We start from the raw sequence: 20,056 nt of genomic DNA on the forward strand, positions 1-20,056 counted from the left end.
AAGCTGCACCAAGTCGTTCAATAATCAATCCTGCCACCTTGCAGAGGTTACGCTCACGGAAAATAGATGAGAGAGGGTCCGTGGTTTACAACAGAGTTCTGTTCCTATGGCGTAGTAGTAAACTAAGTAGGTTGGAATTCGTCATATTCCAGAAATTAGGTTAGAAATTAGAAATTTTTCACAGAGTCCAAAAATGTATTATTTCTCAATCTTTGTTCATTTATTTATGCCATGCAGAAAAATGAAATTATCTTCTCCTATATTACCACATATTACGATTTCAGTATGAATTTTCTTTTTTTTTGGTGACATTTTTTTCATGGTGGTGAGCAAAACGAGAGTTTTCTAATTTAAAATATTTGCTTGGGAAAAATAAACATATTTCTGCACTCAGCCATTCACTCACTCTCTGCCAAATATTTGAAAGGGTTTTAATATTTGGGATTTGTAGTTCAATCATCAGTCTAATTCAGGGGTCGCCAAAGCGCTGCCACGGGCCCAATGAAAAAATAGCTCACCAGTAATGGGACATTGTGATGTTTTTGGGATAATTCACGGGCAGATAATCATAGATATAAAGTGTTTAATAGTGATATTGATCTGTTTCACAACTATTGTGAGAAATCAATCATGTGATCAATGTCTTCACATATAGAGTATATATCAATCATGGCATATAAAAATAATCAATGTAATGTATATATGTCATAAATATTGAACATATGAAGAAACTGCAACACATATATAGGCTGTGCGAGGAACACGTTTGAGGTCAAAAATATCAAACTATAAAAATGCAAAGAAGTAAACAGCCTTCTAAAGTTGTGACCTGTGAGGGCCCATTCGCGCACTTTTTTATTTCGTCACGACAGGAGCGTCCTCATCGTTTCTCAACTATTTCAAGTGCAAATCAATTAGGAGGTGCCATGCATGATATTGCGAGGTTTTCTCTTGGCGTGCTGTGTGGGGGGAGGGCGGAAGGAAGGAATGAAGAGAAAGAAAGCGAGAATTGAGCGGTGACGTGCCGCCCATTGCATCAACTGGATCACATGGTGCCTTCGCTCTTCTGCGATCAAGACTGCGGGCGGGCTGCTTGCGCGGTGCTACTCACTCTTTATGTGACGTACTCGCTGCAGGGGAGGGGGGAGGCAGAAAGAGAGCCACCGGCCGATCCCGCACAGGAGCGACTCACCGGAGATTGGACCCAAGACTAAAAGCCAGGACTTTATTTCCGTCTGCTTGCTGCAAAGAATCAACACATGGTAAACCCCGCGCATGCGGAACACGTTTTCGCCTTTCTTCTGCCCCCCCCCCCCCAAAAAAAGCGGAGGAAGGGGTGACACAAGGAAGATAAACAGATAGATGCATGTGCTTATTTGATATATTTCTTAAATAAAATAAATGCCGTTTTTTTGTTCATCCGAGTCAGTAGAACTTTTGAGCTGTGACCTGCAACGCAATGCACCTGCAGATTCTGCAGCATACCTGACCGTTTACTGTGCGCGTTATCCCCTACGATGGCGGAATATCATATATTCAATGCAACGGTTTTGAATTAAATTAATATAAAAGGCAGGATTTAATTTGTACACACACGTTAGGATTTTTGGTAGATTTTATAAAAGGTTTGAAGCAAAGCTGAAATAAGATGCTTGGGTGCTTATAGCGTTTTGTAATGTTTATTTATTTTAATTGACACAAAAGTCTTTTTTTTGTGATTGGACAGCAACTAGTGATTGGCGTGGCTGCCTCGCAGACTTTAAATTGCATACAGATTAGAATGATTGTTTGCGCATGCGACCGGTGCAGGTTGGACCTCACTTTTCACCCAAAGTTAGCAGAGGTCGACTCCCAATTCACCTTCGACTCCATTGTGGACATGTACAATCGATTAGATTATATGAAAGAGATGTTATTCTTTTTATATATGCAGGTTAAAGAGCGTCATGGGGTTTTGGTGCCTTCCGTTTTAAAAAAAAAAGCAAATTCTTACAAACAAACAAAACCTAACAGGGGTGCCACCAGTGTTGCGATAGCGATGGATGCACTTTTGTCTTGAAATGAAATGCGCTTGTCGGTAACTAACATGCCAAAGTGTGGACACGAGCTCTAAATAAGAAGTTACCCCACAGTGGTTACGACAGTGGACATCTTATCATGTTATCGCTTTATAGTCGTCCCCAAACTACGGCCCGCGCGGCGGATACGGCCCGCGTGGACATTTGACCCGGCCCTCTCTAAATTGACCCGTCACTGTGTTAAAAACGCCCCAAAACCCCCCTAAATGATCATTTTTAACTTGAAATTTTATTACTTTTCCTAGATTGTCCCCAACTGCAGAAAATTTGAAATGTTGTTTTTATTCACATTTCCGTGGAAGCTGTACAAAAAAAAGTACAAAGGTGGTCTTCGGGGCAAAATGACCCATGACGCAAATAGGGTTGAAATCAAGGTCACAAAGTTATTTACACACCATAGAATGTTTCAGTGTTTTAGTTGTGTCTCTGATCAATTAGTAGAACACGTGAACAAGACGGTAGCAGACATTAACGAGACAAGATAGGTGGCGTTCTCGTAGATGGCAGAACTCTTTTTTGTGGCTTTCAAGGGGCTATAAAGAGAGAGAGTTGTTTAGTTATTATTTATTTCCTGTTTTTTCTGTGAAGAACTCGGAGAGGGTTATTTAGTTGTTATTTATTTCATTAATAGTGTTATTATTTGTTTCCTGACTTTTTTTTCTGTAAAGAACCTGGAAAGGGTTATTTGGTTATGTGTGGCTTTCTGGGAAACAATAAATTTTTTAAGCTCCCCTACGATCGATGTTACAAACTGACACAGGCACCCCATCAGAGAAGGGAAAAAGTTATGTGGCCCTCTCAGGAAAAAGTTTGGGGACCCCTGCTTTACAGGGTGTATGAAAGGGTTCAACTCAAAATCGTCAGTCAATAATCAACCGGATTCTCTCCGCAGATCCATGATTCTCATCCACCGTGAAGACTTGTGAGACAATGGGGAGATTGTACGCACCTAATCGCTCGGTGTTGAGGAGGAGCGTCTTTCTCCTGGTTGGACCTCTGCTTTGGTCACAGCATGCCGCTGGACAGTTCATGGGAGGCCCGCTGGACTGCCAAAAGACGTGCGTGTGCGCCAGCAGCATCATCAGCTGTTCCAAAGGGAATCTCACCAACCCCCCCACCCCTCTTCCGAAGTACACGTCGACGCTGGACCTCAGTTTCAACTCCATCGGCAGACTCCGAGCAGAGTGGACAGCCATCGTGCTGAGTCGACTCCACACGTTGCTGCTCAGCCACAACGGGCTCTTCTTCCTGTCCTCGGAGGCCTTTGTGCATGTGACGAGGCTGCGCTACCTGGACTTGTCTTCCAACCGGCTCCGCCAGCTGGATGAGTACATGTTCGAGCCGCTGGAGAACTTGGAGGTACTGCTGCTTTATAAGAACAGCATTTCGCAGATCGATCGCTCCGCCGCTTTCTCGGGGCTGGTCAACCTGCAGAAGCTCTACCTGAGTCACAATTTGATCTCGCGCTTCCCCTTGGAGCTGGTGAAGGACCGAAGCCGCATGGAGACGCTCACGCTGCTGGACGTCTCCTCCAACCGGATCAAAGCGCTGACGTTTCATGAGCTTCAAGCTCTGCCCGCGTGGATCCAAAACGGTCTGTACTTCCACAACAACCCCCTGCCGTGCAGCTGTGATCTTTTCAACGTGGTTGCGCGCTGGCACCTCAAAGACCTTAGCTCAGCGGTGGACTTTAAGGATGAGCACACTTGCATCCTCGCCGGTCAACCAAAACGAAAAGTGGTCACCCTTGAACTGAATAAAGCTTATTTGAACTGCAGCGAGGTCAAGATAATGGACAGGGAAGCCTACCTGGAGCAGTTTGTGGTGCTGGACTGCGACACCAAGCAGAGAGACATGGTGAAGACCTGGACCCTGCCAGGAAACATCCCGATGTCTCCGGCAAACAAAAGCGCAACAATACTCCCAGATGGAAACCTTCAGCTCGGACCTTTAAAGGAGGATGACTCCGGCGTGTACACCTGCCACGCCACCGCAGACACCCTAAACCAGACACTCTGCTTCACCCTCATGGTCTTCAACAGCACCACAAATGCCAACTCGGAGAACCTGAAGACGGCGTGCACCACGCTCATAGCGTGTTTGATCAGCATCGTGATGGTTTTCGTCTACCTCTACCTCACACCTTGCCGCTGCGCCTGCTGTCCGGGTCAAGATCCGGAGAAGGATGACCCGATGGGCAGCCTCCACTCCTCCACCGTCAGCGACACCCAAAACTACCAAGAGACCGAATCCGAAAAAGGGAACGAGGGTGGCAGGGACTTCGCCTACGAGGCCAAAGACCCGTTGGAGCAGAACGGGAGGTTGAACCCAAAAGGGGAAGAGGAATGGAAGGGGGCAAATAAGAAAAGAAAGGCGTCAATCAGCTCTGTGAGTTCAGACACCCCCATGATGGTGTAAGTAAGTAAGTGATGCAAGATTCCAAATGACTCAACATAAAAGTGCTTTGACTTCGTTTGTTCAGAGTCCGAGAGTGACGCGACTATTCCAGTCAATGTGTACAAGCTTCCTACACTGAACTGTTCATGACATCCAGGAAGCTTTCATTGCTCAGAGGACGATTTGAGAGGACCTGAAAGGTTCTGGGCATTAATGCCCCAACCCTGAGTAGACCAGACCGCCACAATAACATTGGTGCGGTCACAACATGCAAGTAGCAATGCTCACAAAAGACACCATTAGAGCAGACAAACAGATCAGTGAAAACTGACAGTTACGGATGCAGATAAATAAGGTGCAAAAACATTTCGCATATGCCAGAAAAAAAATTGTAGCATTGAATGAGCTTTTTTTTTGCCTTATTTGCACTTGCCACTAGGACAGTGGTTGGCAAACTACGGCCCGCGGGCCAAATCCGGCCCGTTTGTCTTTTTAATCCGGCCCGCCGAAGGTTGGTCCACAATTAAGGTTCGATGTGAATGATTGCATTAATTTCAATTGGACTTGTAATGACAGGCATTTCACCGCCAGGTGGCGCATTGACTTGAAGTTGCAGAACACGGGGGGCGGGGCAATCTTTTCGACCACCTAGTACCTCTGTATCGCTCTACTTCTACTGGTCCGATCATAACCCATCTGCAGCGATGCACAGGCTAAAATAGGTCATCAACTACACTGTTGTCATTTAAAAAAGTATATTAATACAGTACTTTCATGCTTTTGTTCTGTTGATGTTTGATATGGACTGTCAACAAATGCAGTTTTTAAAAAAATGTACCATAGCTCGTGCTGACCTGGCCCTTCTGTCAAATTTTAAAAGTCAATGCGGCCCCCGAGCCAAAAAGTTTGCCCACCCCTGCACTAGGACCACACTGAAAAGGAAAAAAAAACATTCTGAGAATAAAATAAATATAGCGATGGTGACAGTAGCATGCTCATCTCAGACTGTTGACTTAAGTGTTTATCCGCTTGTTCATTTTCCTGACATCATTTAACCATATCACAACTTAGGTACTTTTATTAATACTTTCAAGTAGCATTTCAACCCTGAAGGTGCTTACCATCGACACGTCTAAGCACCAAGAAGACATGCTGAATATGCAGCATCATATTAAAAGTCGAACAATTCTACTGAATGTACAATATATGTCGTGTTAGAATTACATGTTTTAGTCTGAACAACATACGTCAATATTACAAGACAAAGAGACGACGTGAATCATGTAACTTAACCAAAGGTCTGTATTACAATCCTGAGAATACCTTCCGAGTTTGAGTACAGCCATGAAATGCTATTCACTGAGAAGATGACATCATCAGCTCGTTTTAATGCTGATTTAATGCCCATGATATTATGCGACCTTGTGGCGAAGGCTAGAGGTTCTACGGTGGCTCGTATAAATAGAAGCAGTGGCAGGGGGGAGGGAGGGGGTGGCAGGCTTGGCGAGGAGCGCATCGAATATTTAGGAGGTCACTGACAATATTCTTGTCGAAGAGCTCAGCACTATGGTGGTTTAACTCGGGAACATTATTGCTGTTCACTCCCACTGATCACTTCAGACCTACTCCAATGTTCGTTCTCTTCTCTACCTTACAACAGCGGCGTCATCATGGAGGACGATTCCCGTTTACTGCTATTTTACATTAAGGGAAAAAAAAGAACTGGTTTATGTTAACAAAACTACAGTACCGATGTAAGACTGCAGTTCTGTAAAGTAACATTTGTGTCTTTTGTATGTGTACTATTTTCATGGACAAAAAGGCATCTTAGTTTATTTAGCTTGAGACTTGAATTAAAAATGCGGTTCCTACTCTTACCGTGTTAAACTTACGAAAATATATCCTGAACAAATATTACGTTGTCATTGAGAATCTGACTCCTTCAATTGAGCAAAACATCTCTTGAAAATGGTCGCGGATCACTAAACGAAATGTCCATCTTCTGTTCCAGTTTGACTGTGTCGCAGTGTATGAAGCAAAGTCCATTTAAATGTTATAAGCTTGATGTATGAAAAACCCAATAAACACCTTTCAGAGTCAAGTCCACTTTGAGGTACAATATGTCTGACCTCTAAAGGTAATAGCATTCTATGGACAAAGATATTGGGACTTCTGGTGCTACGGGAATTGAAAATGGAGGAAAAATCAGAAGTTGTTCAACTCTTCGCAACTGAAGTGTCTGAAAGTTAATATTTCAGATCCAAACTACAGTTTTTTCCCCTTCGGTGTAATCCCCCTTCCGGTCGACCCCACTTTTCTGGCCTTCTCTGGCATGCCTTTAAGTACTCCTGGAAGTACTCTTCCAGGTATCCTCAGCAGCTCCGTCGGACATCTTGATATTGTCCGCGCCTTCAAAACGGGTGCCCTCAATGATCCCCTGGACCTTCGGCAAGAGGAAAACGCAAATCGGACGGAAGCAGGTCGGGTAAGTCGGGAGGTTGCTCCAGCACAGCGATGTTATTCTTGGCCAGGAACTGTCAGATGCTTAGGCACTCTGTGAGCAAGCGCGTTGTCATGCTAAGATAGCTGTGAGTTGTCCTGGCACAAGCCTCTTCTCGTGCACCGATCAAAGCAAAGGCCGCTCCATCTGTTTGAAGTTTGAAATATATCTTTTGTGACACCGATCCTGGAACTTTCCCGGCAGAGAACTTCAAAACAACACATTATGTTTCACAGCAAAGCTGACCTGACATGTGTGCATTTCAGACTTCAATCTGCTAAGTGGCGTAGACGCCTGTTGGCTCATGTTACTGTATTAAGTCAAGTCAACAGTGTTTATAGAGCACTTTCAAACAGCCATCGCTGCATACAAAGTGCTGTAGCAATTTAACATGCACAATAAACAGTAAGACAAATCGGTAATAATGGTGGTAGAAAGCACCAAACAGTAATTATAATTATACTGTATATATATATATATATATATATATATATATTCGTATTACACTAATCCAGTCTGTCTAGATTACTTAAGAGTGAAACAGGAGAGCCTGCAGATGGCTGGAGCGCAAAAAAATACTCTTGGATCCTTCTGTCCGTGTTCTACTGGATATGCTTCCTCATTTATTCTTATTTGAAAGTGCAAATCTTCTCTCCGGTAGCACTCTCATACCCTCTCCTCTTGGGGTCTTTTGTTTTGCACCGCTAAACCATTACCATTATAAGAGGCCGGTGCGACAGATTTTCACCAGCCATCCCTGAGGGTGAAACCTCACCAGCTGCTGGATTCATGATTGAAGCGGTCTGCGTCTTTGGTGCGCTCTCATGTTACCATGTTTACCAACAATGGAGGGAACGCACAGTCGCTGTGTGGACTATACACTCCTATGGCAAGCCATTTGAGCATTTATTCCAAATCCCTGATATCAAACATAAGTGTGTTGATCTCTTCTCTACTAACACTAGTTTGATCTCTTTCAGCACTAGTTCGACACTCGGCCACACTAGTGACACCGAATGTCGAACTAGTTGCATACAAACTCCAACCAGTCATTCATTTTCAGCAACATGTTAACTTGTCACTCATGGATTATTCCAACATGTAAATTTGTGACCCGTGATTTCCTGTGTGAGTAAACAAGTGCGAGCTGATATACTCACTAGTTTACTAGTGGCGGATAAAACAATAGCTGGTTTACTAGTTAAAGCCCCTTGACGCCTTGATATCTAACTAGTGAGTGTCGAAAATGTTACTTGTTCACTGGTGATGCCCCAAATATTTACTAGTTGCACTAGTGTGACATTTAATGTCGCACTAGTGCAACTAGTGAGGTCTAAAATGTTCACTAGTAGAACTAGTGGATATTTGGGGCGTCACTGGTGAGCAAGTAACATTTTTGGACTCACTCGTTGGATATCAAGGCTTTAACGGTCTTAAACTAGTGCACTATCAATGTTTTATCCTCCACTAGTTAACTAGTGGATATTTCAACTCCCACTAGTTAACTAGTGCAGGAAATCATAGGCCACTAGTTAACATGTTAGAACAATCCACGTTTCACTAGTTAACACTTTTTAAACCTTACTAGTAAACTAGTAAGACTTTGAACCTCACTAGTTTGGTCTAGTGGGGCACTAGGGCATAAAAAAGCTGACTAGCTGGGAAGTTCCCTCTGCTTGTGTGCTTCCAGGTGTCACTAGTTAGAATTTTGTCAGCACTGGTTGGACAAAAGTGGCACTAGTTGCCAAAAATGAGTGGCTAGTGAGGATTTCTGTGCAATTTGTTCGACATTCGGTGTCAATAGTGTGGCCGAGTGTCACTTATAACACACTTATGTTTGATATCAGGGATTTGGAATAAATTCTCCAATGGCTTGCCATACACTCCACTGTCCGGAGAGAGCAGTGCAGCGACTCGCCACTCGTTCCACCGACTGGCATTTTGTACTGACTGAGATCATTCAGGTCAGTCAAAAATGAGCAATCCCACGGATATGAACTCAGATTACTAATAGAAATACGTGCAAAAGGGTCTCGGGATTGGATACAGCGTCACTAACACGCGTTGTCATTGAATAATGGAAGCTTAGTTCTAGTTGAAAGTGCAGAAATTTCAATAAGATGACTCGCGCTGGCTCTAAGCCCCTTTTTTCACATGAAAGGTACATTGAATGGTGCATGCAATGCTTGCTGCGGAGTGTGCTGCCATCTAGCGTTCATTCCTTTAACTGCACCCAAAGTCCCTCGCTGCGAGCTTTTGGGACTCGACGTTTTTGGTGTGAATTTCAGACTCAGCGATTTATTCGATTCGAAATGGTGGACAGAAAGCGAGGCTGACCTAAATACCATGTCTCTTCTAACTCAACCTAAAAAGGAGTTTGTTTGGCTGGAGACTGAAGTGGAAAGTAAACTGCAGCGCTTAGATAAAGAAAGGTCAGCAAACATCCCTCGTATGCTCTTTGGTCACGGCATCAAACATGTTTTTTTTTGTCTCAAATGCATCCATTTTGTGAACATTTTACACTGCTCAGGGTCACGGACCGCTGCACCACATCCAAGCTGATTTGATTGTTTGCCAAGGAATCACAACCCACATCGTCAAAGATAAGCAGAACCATTCCCATTCGGATTTGCAAGGTCACCGAAAAGAAACTAAAACCACACTGTCTGCACTCAAGTCAGACAAATTAACCATGACACCATCAGTGACCATCTGAGGAATATGAGGTGTGGAGAAGCATTATTTGCTGTTTGCAAGTCTAATGGTGGGGTTCTTTTGCCTGACCGAAGGTTAGACAGATTGGAATCCGTTTCCACACTGTAAGAGTGTGAAGATGAGTTTGTCTCTTGCTATATGTCAATGAGTACACTACAGTCCATGGTGTAGTCTTCCTTGGGCCTGAAGTCATCTGTGATGGTCTCCAGCTCGCTTGCACCCTCAACAGGAGAAGCAGTGTAAAAAAATTGAGGTATCTTAACATCCAACACCACATTTTGTGTAACTTTTAACCCCCCACCCCCACCCCCGCAAAAAATAAACCCAAACCAAACAGAAATTTGAAACAACCGACTTTATTCAGAATATCAAATGATCAACATTTAAGAAACAAACGCGAGACATTAATTTATACACTGAAGTAGCACGTGACGGCATGGCATTGCTGTCATTGAGTGCTCAACGGTACAGAGTACAGCTACCTCTACGTTTGATCAGAAAAAAAGTCATTTAACACACTGACAAAAACCTGTCAACAAGGAGCTTTCTTTCTGACACAGATGATGATTCGCCAATGTAGCAATCTGCTGCAGTATTGCCAAGGACTGACTTGATGCCTTTTTACCATTTAAGTATTGGTGGCTGGTATCAGCATCATGCATGAGTACCCAATACCTTTAAATAAGGTTGGTATTGGCATTACCGGTACATAGATACCTTGTATCGGTACTCACCCAACACTAATTTTCATGATGTGGTGAACTGATTTTCTCAAACAAAATTGACCTCCGGAATGAGATGCTTAAACTATCAATCCATTGAAGCTTATGCTTCAATGGATAAAATGATTGACTATAGAGAGCCAATCTCAACAATCTAATTCGATTCAATACAGGAGCTCTAGCAGGTACTTCAAATATGTTACAATCGCTACATGATGACAAGTCAAATAACTGCACGGCGAACAGCTCTCCTTATGATTTACTGTATTTGCTACACTGCAAACCGGGATAATAATAAACACAAGGGTAAATTAATCATCATCCAAAATAACACATCACCATCCTTGGAAAAAGAGAATTGGAGATGAAGGTCTTTTAGTTGGATATTAGATCGTAATGTCATCCATCACAAAAACCACAGGATGCTTCATCATCAAGAATTAAACTGTTAGGCCCGCCTCACAACAGGCCACAAGTTTGAACGAGTGGCCTCCCGTTGACCTCCAGTTTAGCAGTTTCTCCGCAATTCAAATATAATACGATATACTGTATGTGGCGCGTCAAAACCAGATACGAGCTCGGGGGGGGGGGGGGGGGGGGGGGGTCGTTACAGGTCGCCGGTCATTTCGTTGTGCGGCGGGCCTTACGTCTATCCATGACAATGAACTCCACTTACCTTTCAGTGGACTGCTGATGTCATCTCATCAGTTCATCTTCATCATCTGTGCGCCCACGCCAACACTAAAAAGGGATGAAGGGCAACAAGCAACGAAGCGGTTGACCTACCACTGCTAACAGCTTCGCTCCACCAGAGGTCTGACAGTCCATCTGTAGCTTTTGTAGAGTGGCCGTTGCACATGTTCACTGTGTAGAGGAGAATCAGCATTTCAACTTCGCAAAGGCAGCGACTAATCCATGGGAGTCGGTCAAACACTCACAGTTTATCTCTGTTGCATGTGACAAAGAGATAACAGTTGGTACATTTCATCTTGCTCCACTAGATCAAGTTTGGATGATTTTACGTGTCAACACACTCAATGGACCCTGTTAGGCATATGAGTCAGTACAAAGAAATAGGTACATTTTAAAAACCTTGTTGTGCATAACAATGCTCAGTTATGCAAAATGATTAACAACCCCCCCCCACAAACTACAATCAAAGTAATAATGACACTATGAAATGACTGTTCAAAAATACTGAGCATTAACCGACAGTGAATGTATGTAGAATGGATTATTTTTGAGGCGTGGGGGATTCTTTTGTCTTTGTTAATTGTCAAGTCTTCCAGATCACGTTAATCTGAAAAGGTAGAATTGGGTCAACTGGATCCTAATCTTATAAAAACATTCAAAAGGACTTTGGCAATTGTGCTAACAATGCTTTGTGTTTTGCATGCTCACCTGTGGAGCAGAAGTGGATGCGTCCAAATCACAGCGCCAGGAATTCTTGTGTCACCTTGAAGACAGTCTGGTCCCACGTGTTGGAAGATGAGCACGAGCAATGTCTGACATCCTGCTCTTGAGCCTTATTCAATGTCATTAAACTACTTTGTAAAAAGGAAATTACATATATCACCACCTCGGGAATAAAGATGGGCATCTCATATGCATGAATGTTTTTTTTTGGGGGGGGGGGTGTTCCATTCCAGTTAATGTCAGATAAAGGCGGCGCCGCTCTCTGACGTAGACAAGTGTGGCCCTCGCACGAAGTTCTCCAAGCGAGAATACGACAATGCGAACAAAACATGCCTCCGTGTCGACCTGGCGCAACCGCACCAGTGGTCCAGATGAGACCCGAGGCCTACAAAAAGGCCACGCAGGTGGACTGGAAACCAGATTGAAAAGAGGTCAATCAATTGTAATCAACACACTGATTCGTGTGGTTGTTTTTCCTGGGAAGTCAACGCTTCCTCTCCTGGTCGCTGGGAAGCTTCCCACTGTCAGAGCGCCCCCGTGAGACTTTCGAGCTTGGATAGACAAATCCGAGAACAGAAAAGGTCACAAAGGTAGTCTTTCCTTGAGGTTCCCACGAATGAGCAAATTTATTGAGACACAATCTGCGAAGTGCACTTTGTTTACTCCCCACGAGCACGGCCGCTCTCCGTGTGTGTGTCCAGATATCCTGAGTACACAGCACACACGTTCCATTTGAAAACAATAAAAGGAGACATGGCGAGCAACAATGAGAAGTCCCATTTAGAAGGAGAGCTAGCTGAGTGCTTCCTCCCCCTTCTGATTATAATTGATCCAGAGTCCGTTCCAGCCAACAAGCAATATTATTTCAATCACACACTCCCGATACATTTGGTTTTTTTTTAAACCCGATACACTTTGTTGCTGATTACACACAAAAAAAGACAATATTTGACATGATTGAATTGGTTATTTCATGTGTTTCTAGGTAGTTCTAGCTCAACAAATGTAAAGATATTCTGACACGGTGCACAACTGAAAATATTTTCACACTACTACTCACTGTTGACTTTCAACATGAAATGTTGAATGTTACGGAGGACAACATTTGTCAATTAGGCAATAATGAAAGTAAATTATTGGATAACAGTTTACAAATATGCTACGTCACAATTTCTAGCAAAAAATAAATTGAAGCATTCCTGCATTTCTCTACTAAAGGATCGGCTACTTGTTGCACACGCTATTTACTGTGATGTGTCTTAGAAGGGAGCTAAGGCATCAAAAGTTAACACTCACTATGTATTGTCACATTTTTTGTGGGGATCCACATATCGGGTTGACTTAAACAAAAACAACACTAAGACTTGCTCTTTAGGATTCACCCCCAAAATCTATGTACTTGAGTTAGATTTGTCACAAAGTCAAAATGAACATTTTTACCATGTTTCTGTTTAAACGGCCTTCAGTGCAGATGGCATCAATCAAAAATAAGTTTCAATTCAAAGTGACTTGTAGCTGTTAATAAAAAATTGAGTGAAACACAGTATAGGTAACCCCATCTACAAAGCGCACTCGACAGCTCACATGAAGCTGCAGTTGATTTTTTTTCCTCCCCTCATGATGTCCCTCTAATAATGACCATAACCATGTAGTCATCATCTGATTTAGCAAAAGCTTTTGCGGACTCATCCATAAACTGCATAGAGAACTCACATGGAGGGAAAGCATGAAGCACGCCGCTGTGCTCCTTGTTGCGAGTACCCCCCACGGGGAGGCTGACGATGCCGGCAGCTTCCTTCTGCTTCAGGTAGGACACCAGATTCTTCAGCGGACGCTCCGTGGAGTCTTTGCCGTCTGGAACAGTGCCGTCCTCGGATTTCCCGGGCATGGCGAGGAGGACGGAGTAGCCGTTCGAGCCGGCGGCCTTGATGCGGCGGGACACCTCCTCCAGCTTGGGCTGGTCCATCCGCAGACGTTGGCTGATTTTCAGCTTTGTCGCTTGGCTACCTTTGGGGCCATCCAGGAGCAGGCGAGAGACCACCGCTGCGTCGCCGTCAAGAAGGTGCAGCACTGTGGGGAAGCAGCTGTTCTTCAGGAGGAGGACACCTCGCCACACCTGACTCAGCTTCTGGCCGGACAGACGATCCAAGACGTCCTCCTTCCCGGCCGGGCTTTTGAGCTTGTCGCCGGGTTTGCGTTTGCGCTCTTTCTCGGAGCATGAGGCGGCTGCGGTCGGGCTTCTTCTTCTCTTGTCCTGACTGTTTGGGCGCCCTCTAGTTGGGGAGGCCCGACCAGGGCGAGGCACGCGTTCGCCATCGCTATCTGCACCTCCATCTGCGGGGCTGCGTTCGGCGGGGCTGCCGACATGCGGCGCGCCATTGTTTTCAGGCGAGCGATCGGGGCGCCACGTGTTCTCCAAGTCTCGTCTCCGGCGATTTGCGTCTCCTCTTTGCAACTCCCAATCACGGTCCACCGGCCAGTGCTCACCGGAACGTCTGTCCAGGTTAGCAAGAGGCAGGAAACCAGACCCTCGCATCCTGTCATGGACACCCAAGCCGGACCACTCGGCAGGAGAGGTTAGAATCCGCTCTCGGAAACGAGGGGGTTGCAGCAGTGGCGAGCGATCTCTGATGGAGTCGGCGAAGCGGTGATGGAACGGTGGAGGGACCAAGTCAAAGTGTTGGAGTGGCAGCGGGGGCTGAGTGAACTGCTGCTGCTGCTTGTAGTGGTGTTCAGTGTCAGCAAAGTCCACCCGGATTCTCCTATCAGGACCGCCGAGTGGGAAGCCTCGCATGTTCGTGCACGCGGCCTGAGCGGCATCCATGCTCTCGTATTGAACGTATGCCCATGCTTCGCCTTTCCTGTAGTCTATAGTCCTGATGGTGCCAAAGCGGTCAAACTCTTTGGCCAGGGCGGCGAGGGAAGTCCACGAGCCAAGGCCTCCCACCCACAGCCTGGTAGTGGGCGTTGGTTTGCCGTATCCAATTTTAACCTGGTTGTGGCCCAGCAATTTCCCCGACATGGCCACTTTAGCTCGATGGGCCATGTCGAGATTTTCAAACTTGACAAATCCGAAAGTGGTGCTCTGGCCGCGCACTGCTCGTTTAATGTCCACTACGGTTATAACTCCAAAGCGGTCAAATGCTCGCCGCAGGTCATTCTCAGTCAGGCCTACGTCCAGGTTGCCGAGAAACAACGTCCTGTTTGCCCTCTGGTCGTCATCGGACAAGTTGTCGTTGTGAAACTCTGGAAGGAATGCTGCGTGATTCCTGCCGTCGTAGAGGGAATAATAGGCATCTCTTTCCACATCTGTGAGGTGAGGCAGGGGAGGAGGGGGGAGGGGGCCCAGCGCCATTTGCTGCAACCGGAAGTCTCTGTAGCCCAAACAGGTGGGGGAGAGCTGTCTCTGGGGGAGAACGTGTCTGTGTCCAAGTGGGAAACTGTCTTTAGAAAGCGGGGAGCGGCTCCTGCGCCGATTCATGTACACCACATCAACTTTGAGGGGCCGATCGAAGAGCACCAGTCGGCCGCGAGCATGCTTGGCCGCTCGGGCGTCGTCGGGCTTCCGGAAATTGACGAACGCTACCCTCTCGTCGTTTTCTCGACTCATTTTTACACTCACGTTTCCAAATTTCTTGAACTCGTGAAACAGTCCGTCTTCTATGTCTTCGTCGCTCAGCTGCGAGCCCAACTCACTAATTTTAAGAGTCTTGTACTCACTTTCAGGGGACCGCGGGTCGCTGCGCGAAGCGAGGACCGCGCCACCGTGCGTTCCTGGCAGTGCTCCGTAGCTATAACCATTACCGGCCCGAATGTCCGAAAAATTGTCTCTTTTGTCACCGGGTAAGCTTCTCCTGGACGAGGCGCCGCAGGGTACGTAGTTGTTGCCGTTGTTGCTGGCGACGCTGAGCAGCTCTCCGCTCCTCCTGCTAGCGAGACTCCCTCTTCGCTCTTTGCCGTCATCTGGCACCCGTGAGCGTTTCCTCGCAGGCGAGCGGTCTTTCTCCTTCATTTCCAAACGCCAGTATACGAGGTGAAACACAAAATGGCGTCTTACTTCCAGAAATCAAACGAAATCTTCCTAACTCGAAACTAGGCCGAAGGAGACTCCTCACTCGAGATACACGAGCGCCATGTTGGAATACTTCACTACTGTACCGGAAGTCACGTCTGTCTGTCTGCGGAGCGTTATGATTGGCTCGATGGAGACGTCGCTCAAAATAACAACGACTGCGCCAGCCTATCACAAACAAGGGTGCGGCTCCGATGTCGCCCCGAAAGGAGGTTTGAAATAGCACAAAGATAACGATTGTGACACGGAGGCATATGCGTTCCCACTTTTCTTTGTGACGTTTCAAGGCGTTCTCCCATTTATCAGTTAGGCAGCATGGTGATATTAATTTGCTTTCAAGCCCACTTCAGGCACATTATTAGTTTTTTTAGTATGTGTGTTTTTGTCGATTATTTCTCGCATTACATTGAGGTTTTACACTTTGTTATATTGTTTGATTCAAAGTCTCAAAAAGACAAGGCGGGGAAATATTTATATACGGTGGGCAAACATTCTTGCAAAATGGTCATATTACATTTTTCAAACGCACAGATGGCCCAAGTGAATTGATCGATTGTAACTATAAAATACGCAGTTTGTTCCGTCAATAAAATAATGAATTTTAAAATTTGATTATGAACTGATTTAATTATAATTATATTATAATTAATTTGATTATAAATGACCAACTACCAATTTAAAATGTGTAAAAATGTATTTACATAAAATATGTTAAACAATTATATAATCTTTATTTGCCTCACAATGGAGAAATTCCCAATTTACAGCAGTAACAGGGTGGCCCGGTAGTCCAGTGGTTAGCACCTCGACTTCACAGTGCAGAGGTACTGGGTTCGTTTCCAGCTCCGGCCTCCCTGTGTGAAGTTTGCATGTTCTCCCCGGGCCTGCGTGGGTTTTCTCCGGGTGCTCCGGTTTCCTCCCACATGCATAGCAGGCCGGATTGGACGCTCTAAATTGTCCCTCGGTATGGGCGTGAGCGTGGTTGGTTGTTCGTCTCTGTGTGCCCTCCGATTGGCTGGCAACTGATTCAGGGTGTCCCCCGCCTACTGCCCGAAGCGGTTCGGATGGATAAAATGTACATTGATTTATATATTAACATGGTATAGGGTATTGTAGTTAGGTAAAATTCACTTAAAAGTTGTTATTTGTTCATTTTTTTAGAATTGTGACAAAACACTTGTTTTCAAAATGACAGCGAAACACAACAAAAATTTGCTCACACATGCAGATAAATTATCTTTCTACTTACGCCCCCTTAATTAATAGTACTGTACTCTTTTTTCCAAACTAAGATTTTTTTTATTATTATTCACAAGTTCCTTGTATTCTGTATCGCTTTTTGTTTGTTGTCGTAACTAAAATTACCACTAGAGAGCAGCACCTTCTTATAACTAAAGCAAGGTACCAAAGCAAACAACAAATTTCATGGTGTCAAAGACTTTTGGACTATACTACACTTTAAAAACATCACCCTTTAATTGCCTGTCATTCGGTTTTGAATAAACATTGTGTTAGTTTTACTAATGTGTGTTCACCTGCTTAATTGCTGATGTGTTGGTTTTATTGTGCTTATTAAGGGCTTAAAATGCTCAGGCATGTATGTAGGACACTCCCACACAATGATTACAGCTGAGCAGGGTGAGAAATATGCATGTAGTTTTTCATAAATTGTTATTTTTATACCTAAAAAAATACAATTCACCCACACATTATAAATTACTTGTTGAATTAAATACAGTTTTTTCTGTAGGATCAATCTGACCCATTTACTTTGTTGTAAGAAGACCCTGCAGTATCATTTGCTCTGGGATAGTCTCAGGGGATTATAGTGTCCAAAAAAATGGGGACAGCAGCTTTGCCCTCAACCCTGTGAGCTGGCCTGGGCTGGCCCCTCTTTGAGAGACCATCTGGTGAAGTTCCTCTCTGGAGGGTCACATGTTCTTGTGGGGGAGGCAATCTGCAACCGGCATTAAAAAGAGACTTGTCTCAGTGTAGCTCCAAAAACATTCACCATTCACTTGTAAAATGAATCCAAATGTTGTAAAATGGTAAAACTGTGAATAGGAAACATTTACCCTGAAAAAAGGCAAAAATAACAGATTAACTATATCAAATCAATACATTTGTTTATTTGTCATCCAAAATACCTTTTCATAATTAGAATGCCGTTTTTAGACGACTAGGAGTACATTGAACATTATTGTCAAGAACATTTTTTAATTGACTTCCCCTTTAAGATAATAGATGACTTGAGGAGAGAGGCGGTGCACTGTACACATTTAATTGAGTCACTTAAATTTGCGTCATTAAATTCCCCCTCATTACACTGTAAAAATGTATGAACATGTTCACGAATGAGTCATCCTACTTGTGTAGCTGTTTAGTATTAAAAACCTGTTTGAGGGCACGTGCCATCTTCCTGCGGCAGGCTTAAGCGAAGCACTGCAGTGTGTGTCATGACAGCACCTGACACACTTTTCCCCCACTGGTCTGAACACCTGCACACTAGCAGCATGCCCTCTCTACTGTTGAAAGCACACCGGTATAATAAATGGCAAAACTGCATGTGTGGAAACATATTCACTGAAACCAAATAAGCAATCTGTGCACATTCACTGTTGTAATTATGTTTGTCCAAGTGTTAATAGAGATGATAATGGATCTGATATGTGATAATAACGCAGCTGGGGCTTGAGGTTTATTTTTAGCAGCCGAGACTGACCCAGACGGCGCAAATACAAGAGGAGAAACACAGCAAGGCTGGAGGGAGGGAGGAATTTAAATGAGACCGGAGTGAAGGAAAAGTACTGGGTGGATGTAGCGGTGCAGATGCAGAATCCATGAGCTCACGTGAGTGAAAGTGGGTGTGAGGGAAGACACAGGGGAAAAAAATAAAGAAATAAATCAAATGGCGGCCCAAGGTGAACGGCATAACGGCGGAGGAGTGCTGACGTCACCGCACAGAGAACAGACCTGAGAGATATACTGTAAAATTGCAACTCAAGATTATGATACAAAAAAAAAAAGAAAACCGACCACACATTTTTGCAAAAATGTTTCCGCCATTAATGTGACTTATAACCTGCCGATTGATTTTTAAAAAAATCTTAGATAATTTAGTTGTACAAGTGTACTGGGATGCATCTGTGTTCAGCATTAACCAAACTAATACAATCTCATATTTAAAAGGGAGCACACACCTACCACCATTTAACTGCCTCTCTTTAACTCCATATAAAGTCTAGATGTTCTAGTAGGCTTTCCCTGACATTGTGGCCATGGCCATTCACACTCACATCGATACCGAGAGACAACTTTCCAGTCTTCAATGATCCAAGATGCATGCTTTGGGAATGTGGTTGTCAGACCGCGGCGAGGGTTGTTTGTGTTTGTCTGGTCACTTCCTGTTTTATTTTGAAATGCCAGTCTGATTGTTTTCACCTGTGTTTGCCTTGTGTTTAAATGGTCCCTGTATCGCTTTGTCCTGTGCCAGTGTGTTTCGTCCTTGTGCGTACAGTCCAGCTTATCGCCCCAGATCAGACCAGTCCTTGCTTTGTTTCCACAGCCTTGCCATTTTGAGTCGTCAGCCAATCGAGATCGTCAAATAAATTGATCTTTTAACTTTGAACCCTGCAATTGTATCTTGTGTCCAAGCCTGGTTCTGACAGTGGAAAGAAGCCAGAGAACTGGTTTGAGCTGAGATTCAAACCAGGAACTTCTCAACTGGGAGGGCCGTTGAGAGCCTCCATTTCAAATCAACATGAGTATACTTTAGATGCTACGCAGAAATCAGCTAACCAAGACGACTGACCTTCTCTTCCACGATGATTCAGATGGACTGTTTGTGCTGTAAATGTCAACTTGCTAACATTAATTATGTAATTAAAATCCCATTGAGCCTGAAGAATATCACACGTGGGAATGGCACAAAGCTGCGGGACCAAATACACTGCAGAAAACGAGTCCGAAAAGGCTGCGGTGGCACAGTGGGCAGGTGGTGAGCATTGTTACCTCACAGCAAGACGTTTAGCGGCTCAAATCTTGGCTTGTGTTTTTGGGAGCTCTCCAGCTGCCTCCCAAAGTCCTTTCCACATTTGAGAGTTGCTTTCTATTTACAGGAGCTGACTTTTTGTCCATGCTGCGACCGGAAAGAGCC

General features: G+C 44.6%; 2 protein-coding genes and 2 long non-coding RNA genes across 4 annotated transcripts; 1 reads left to right on the top strand and 3 right to left on the bottom strand.

The window, feature by feature from the left end:
• Window positions 1–981: 981 nt before the first annotated feature.
• LOC127608014 (amphoterin-induced protein 1-like) lies at window positions 982–5,364 on the top strand. The gene is made up of 2 exons (XM_052076832.1): window positions 982–1,262; window positions 2,971–5,364. The coding sequence occupies exon 2, from the start codon at window positions 3,009–3,011 to the stop codon at window positions 4,494–4,496; it is 1,488 nt and encodes a 495-aa protein (XP_051932792.1). The 5' UTR covers window positions 982–1,262; window positions 2,971–3,008; the 3' UTR covers window positions 4,497–5,364.
• Window positions 5,365–10,030: 4,666 nt separating this feature from the next.
• On the bottom strand, window positions 10,031–13,205 carry LOC127608019 (uncharacterized). The gene is made up of 3 exons (XR_007964176.1): window positions 11,814–13,205; window positions 11,351–11,456; window positions 10,031–11,276 (listed from the first exon to the last, which is right to left on the bottom strand). It is a non-coding gene; the product is annotated as an uncharacterized LOC127608019 (long non-coding RNA).
• A 172-nt stretch (window positions 13,206–13,377) lies between these two features.
• Window positions 13,378–15,999, bottom strand: LOC127608011 (RNA-binding protein 15-like). The gene has a single exon (XM_052076825.1). It carries the CDS (start codon window positions 15,838–15,840, stop codon window positions 13,444–13,446), a length of 2,397 nt encoding a protein of 798 aa, XP_051932785.1. The 5' UTR covers window positions 15,841–15,999; the 3' UTR covers window positions 13,378–13,443.
• A 1,558-nt stretch (window positions 16,000–17,557) lies between these two features.
• LOC127607946 (uncharacterized) lies at window positions 17,558–19,969 on the bottom strand. Its single transcript, XR_007964169.1, has 2 exons — window positions 19,197–19,969; window positions 17,558–17,857 (listed from the first exon to the last, which is right to left on the bottom strand). It is a non-coding gene; the product is annotated as an uncharacterized LOC127607946 (long non-coding RNA).
• Between the last annotated feature and the right edge of the window lie 87 nt (window positions 19,970–20,056).

This window comes from Hippocampus zosterae, chromosome 9, assembly GCF_025434085.1.
Source record: "Hippocampus zosterae strain Florida chromosome 9, ASM2543408v3, whole genome shotgun sequence".
Lineage (NCBI taxonomy): Eukaryota > Metazoa > Chordata > Actinopteri > Syngnathiformes > Syngnathidae > Hippocampus > Hippocampus zosterae.

Coding starts and splice junctions, on each gene's coding strand:
- LOC127608014 (XM_052076832.1), top strand. CDS start 3,009: ATGGGGAGATTGTACGCACCTAATCGCTCGGTGTTGAGGAGGAGCGTC.
- LOC127608011 (XM_052076825.1), bottom strand. CDS start 15,840: ATGAAGGAGAAAGACCGCTCGCCTGCGAGGAAACGCTCACGGGTGCCA.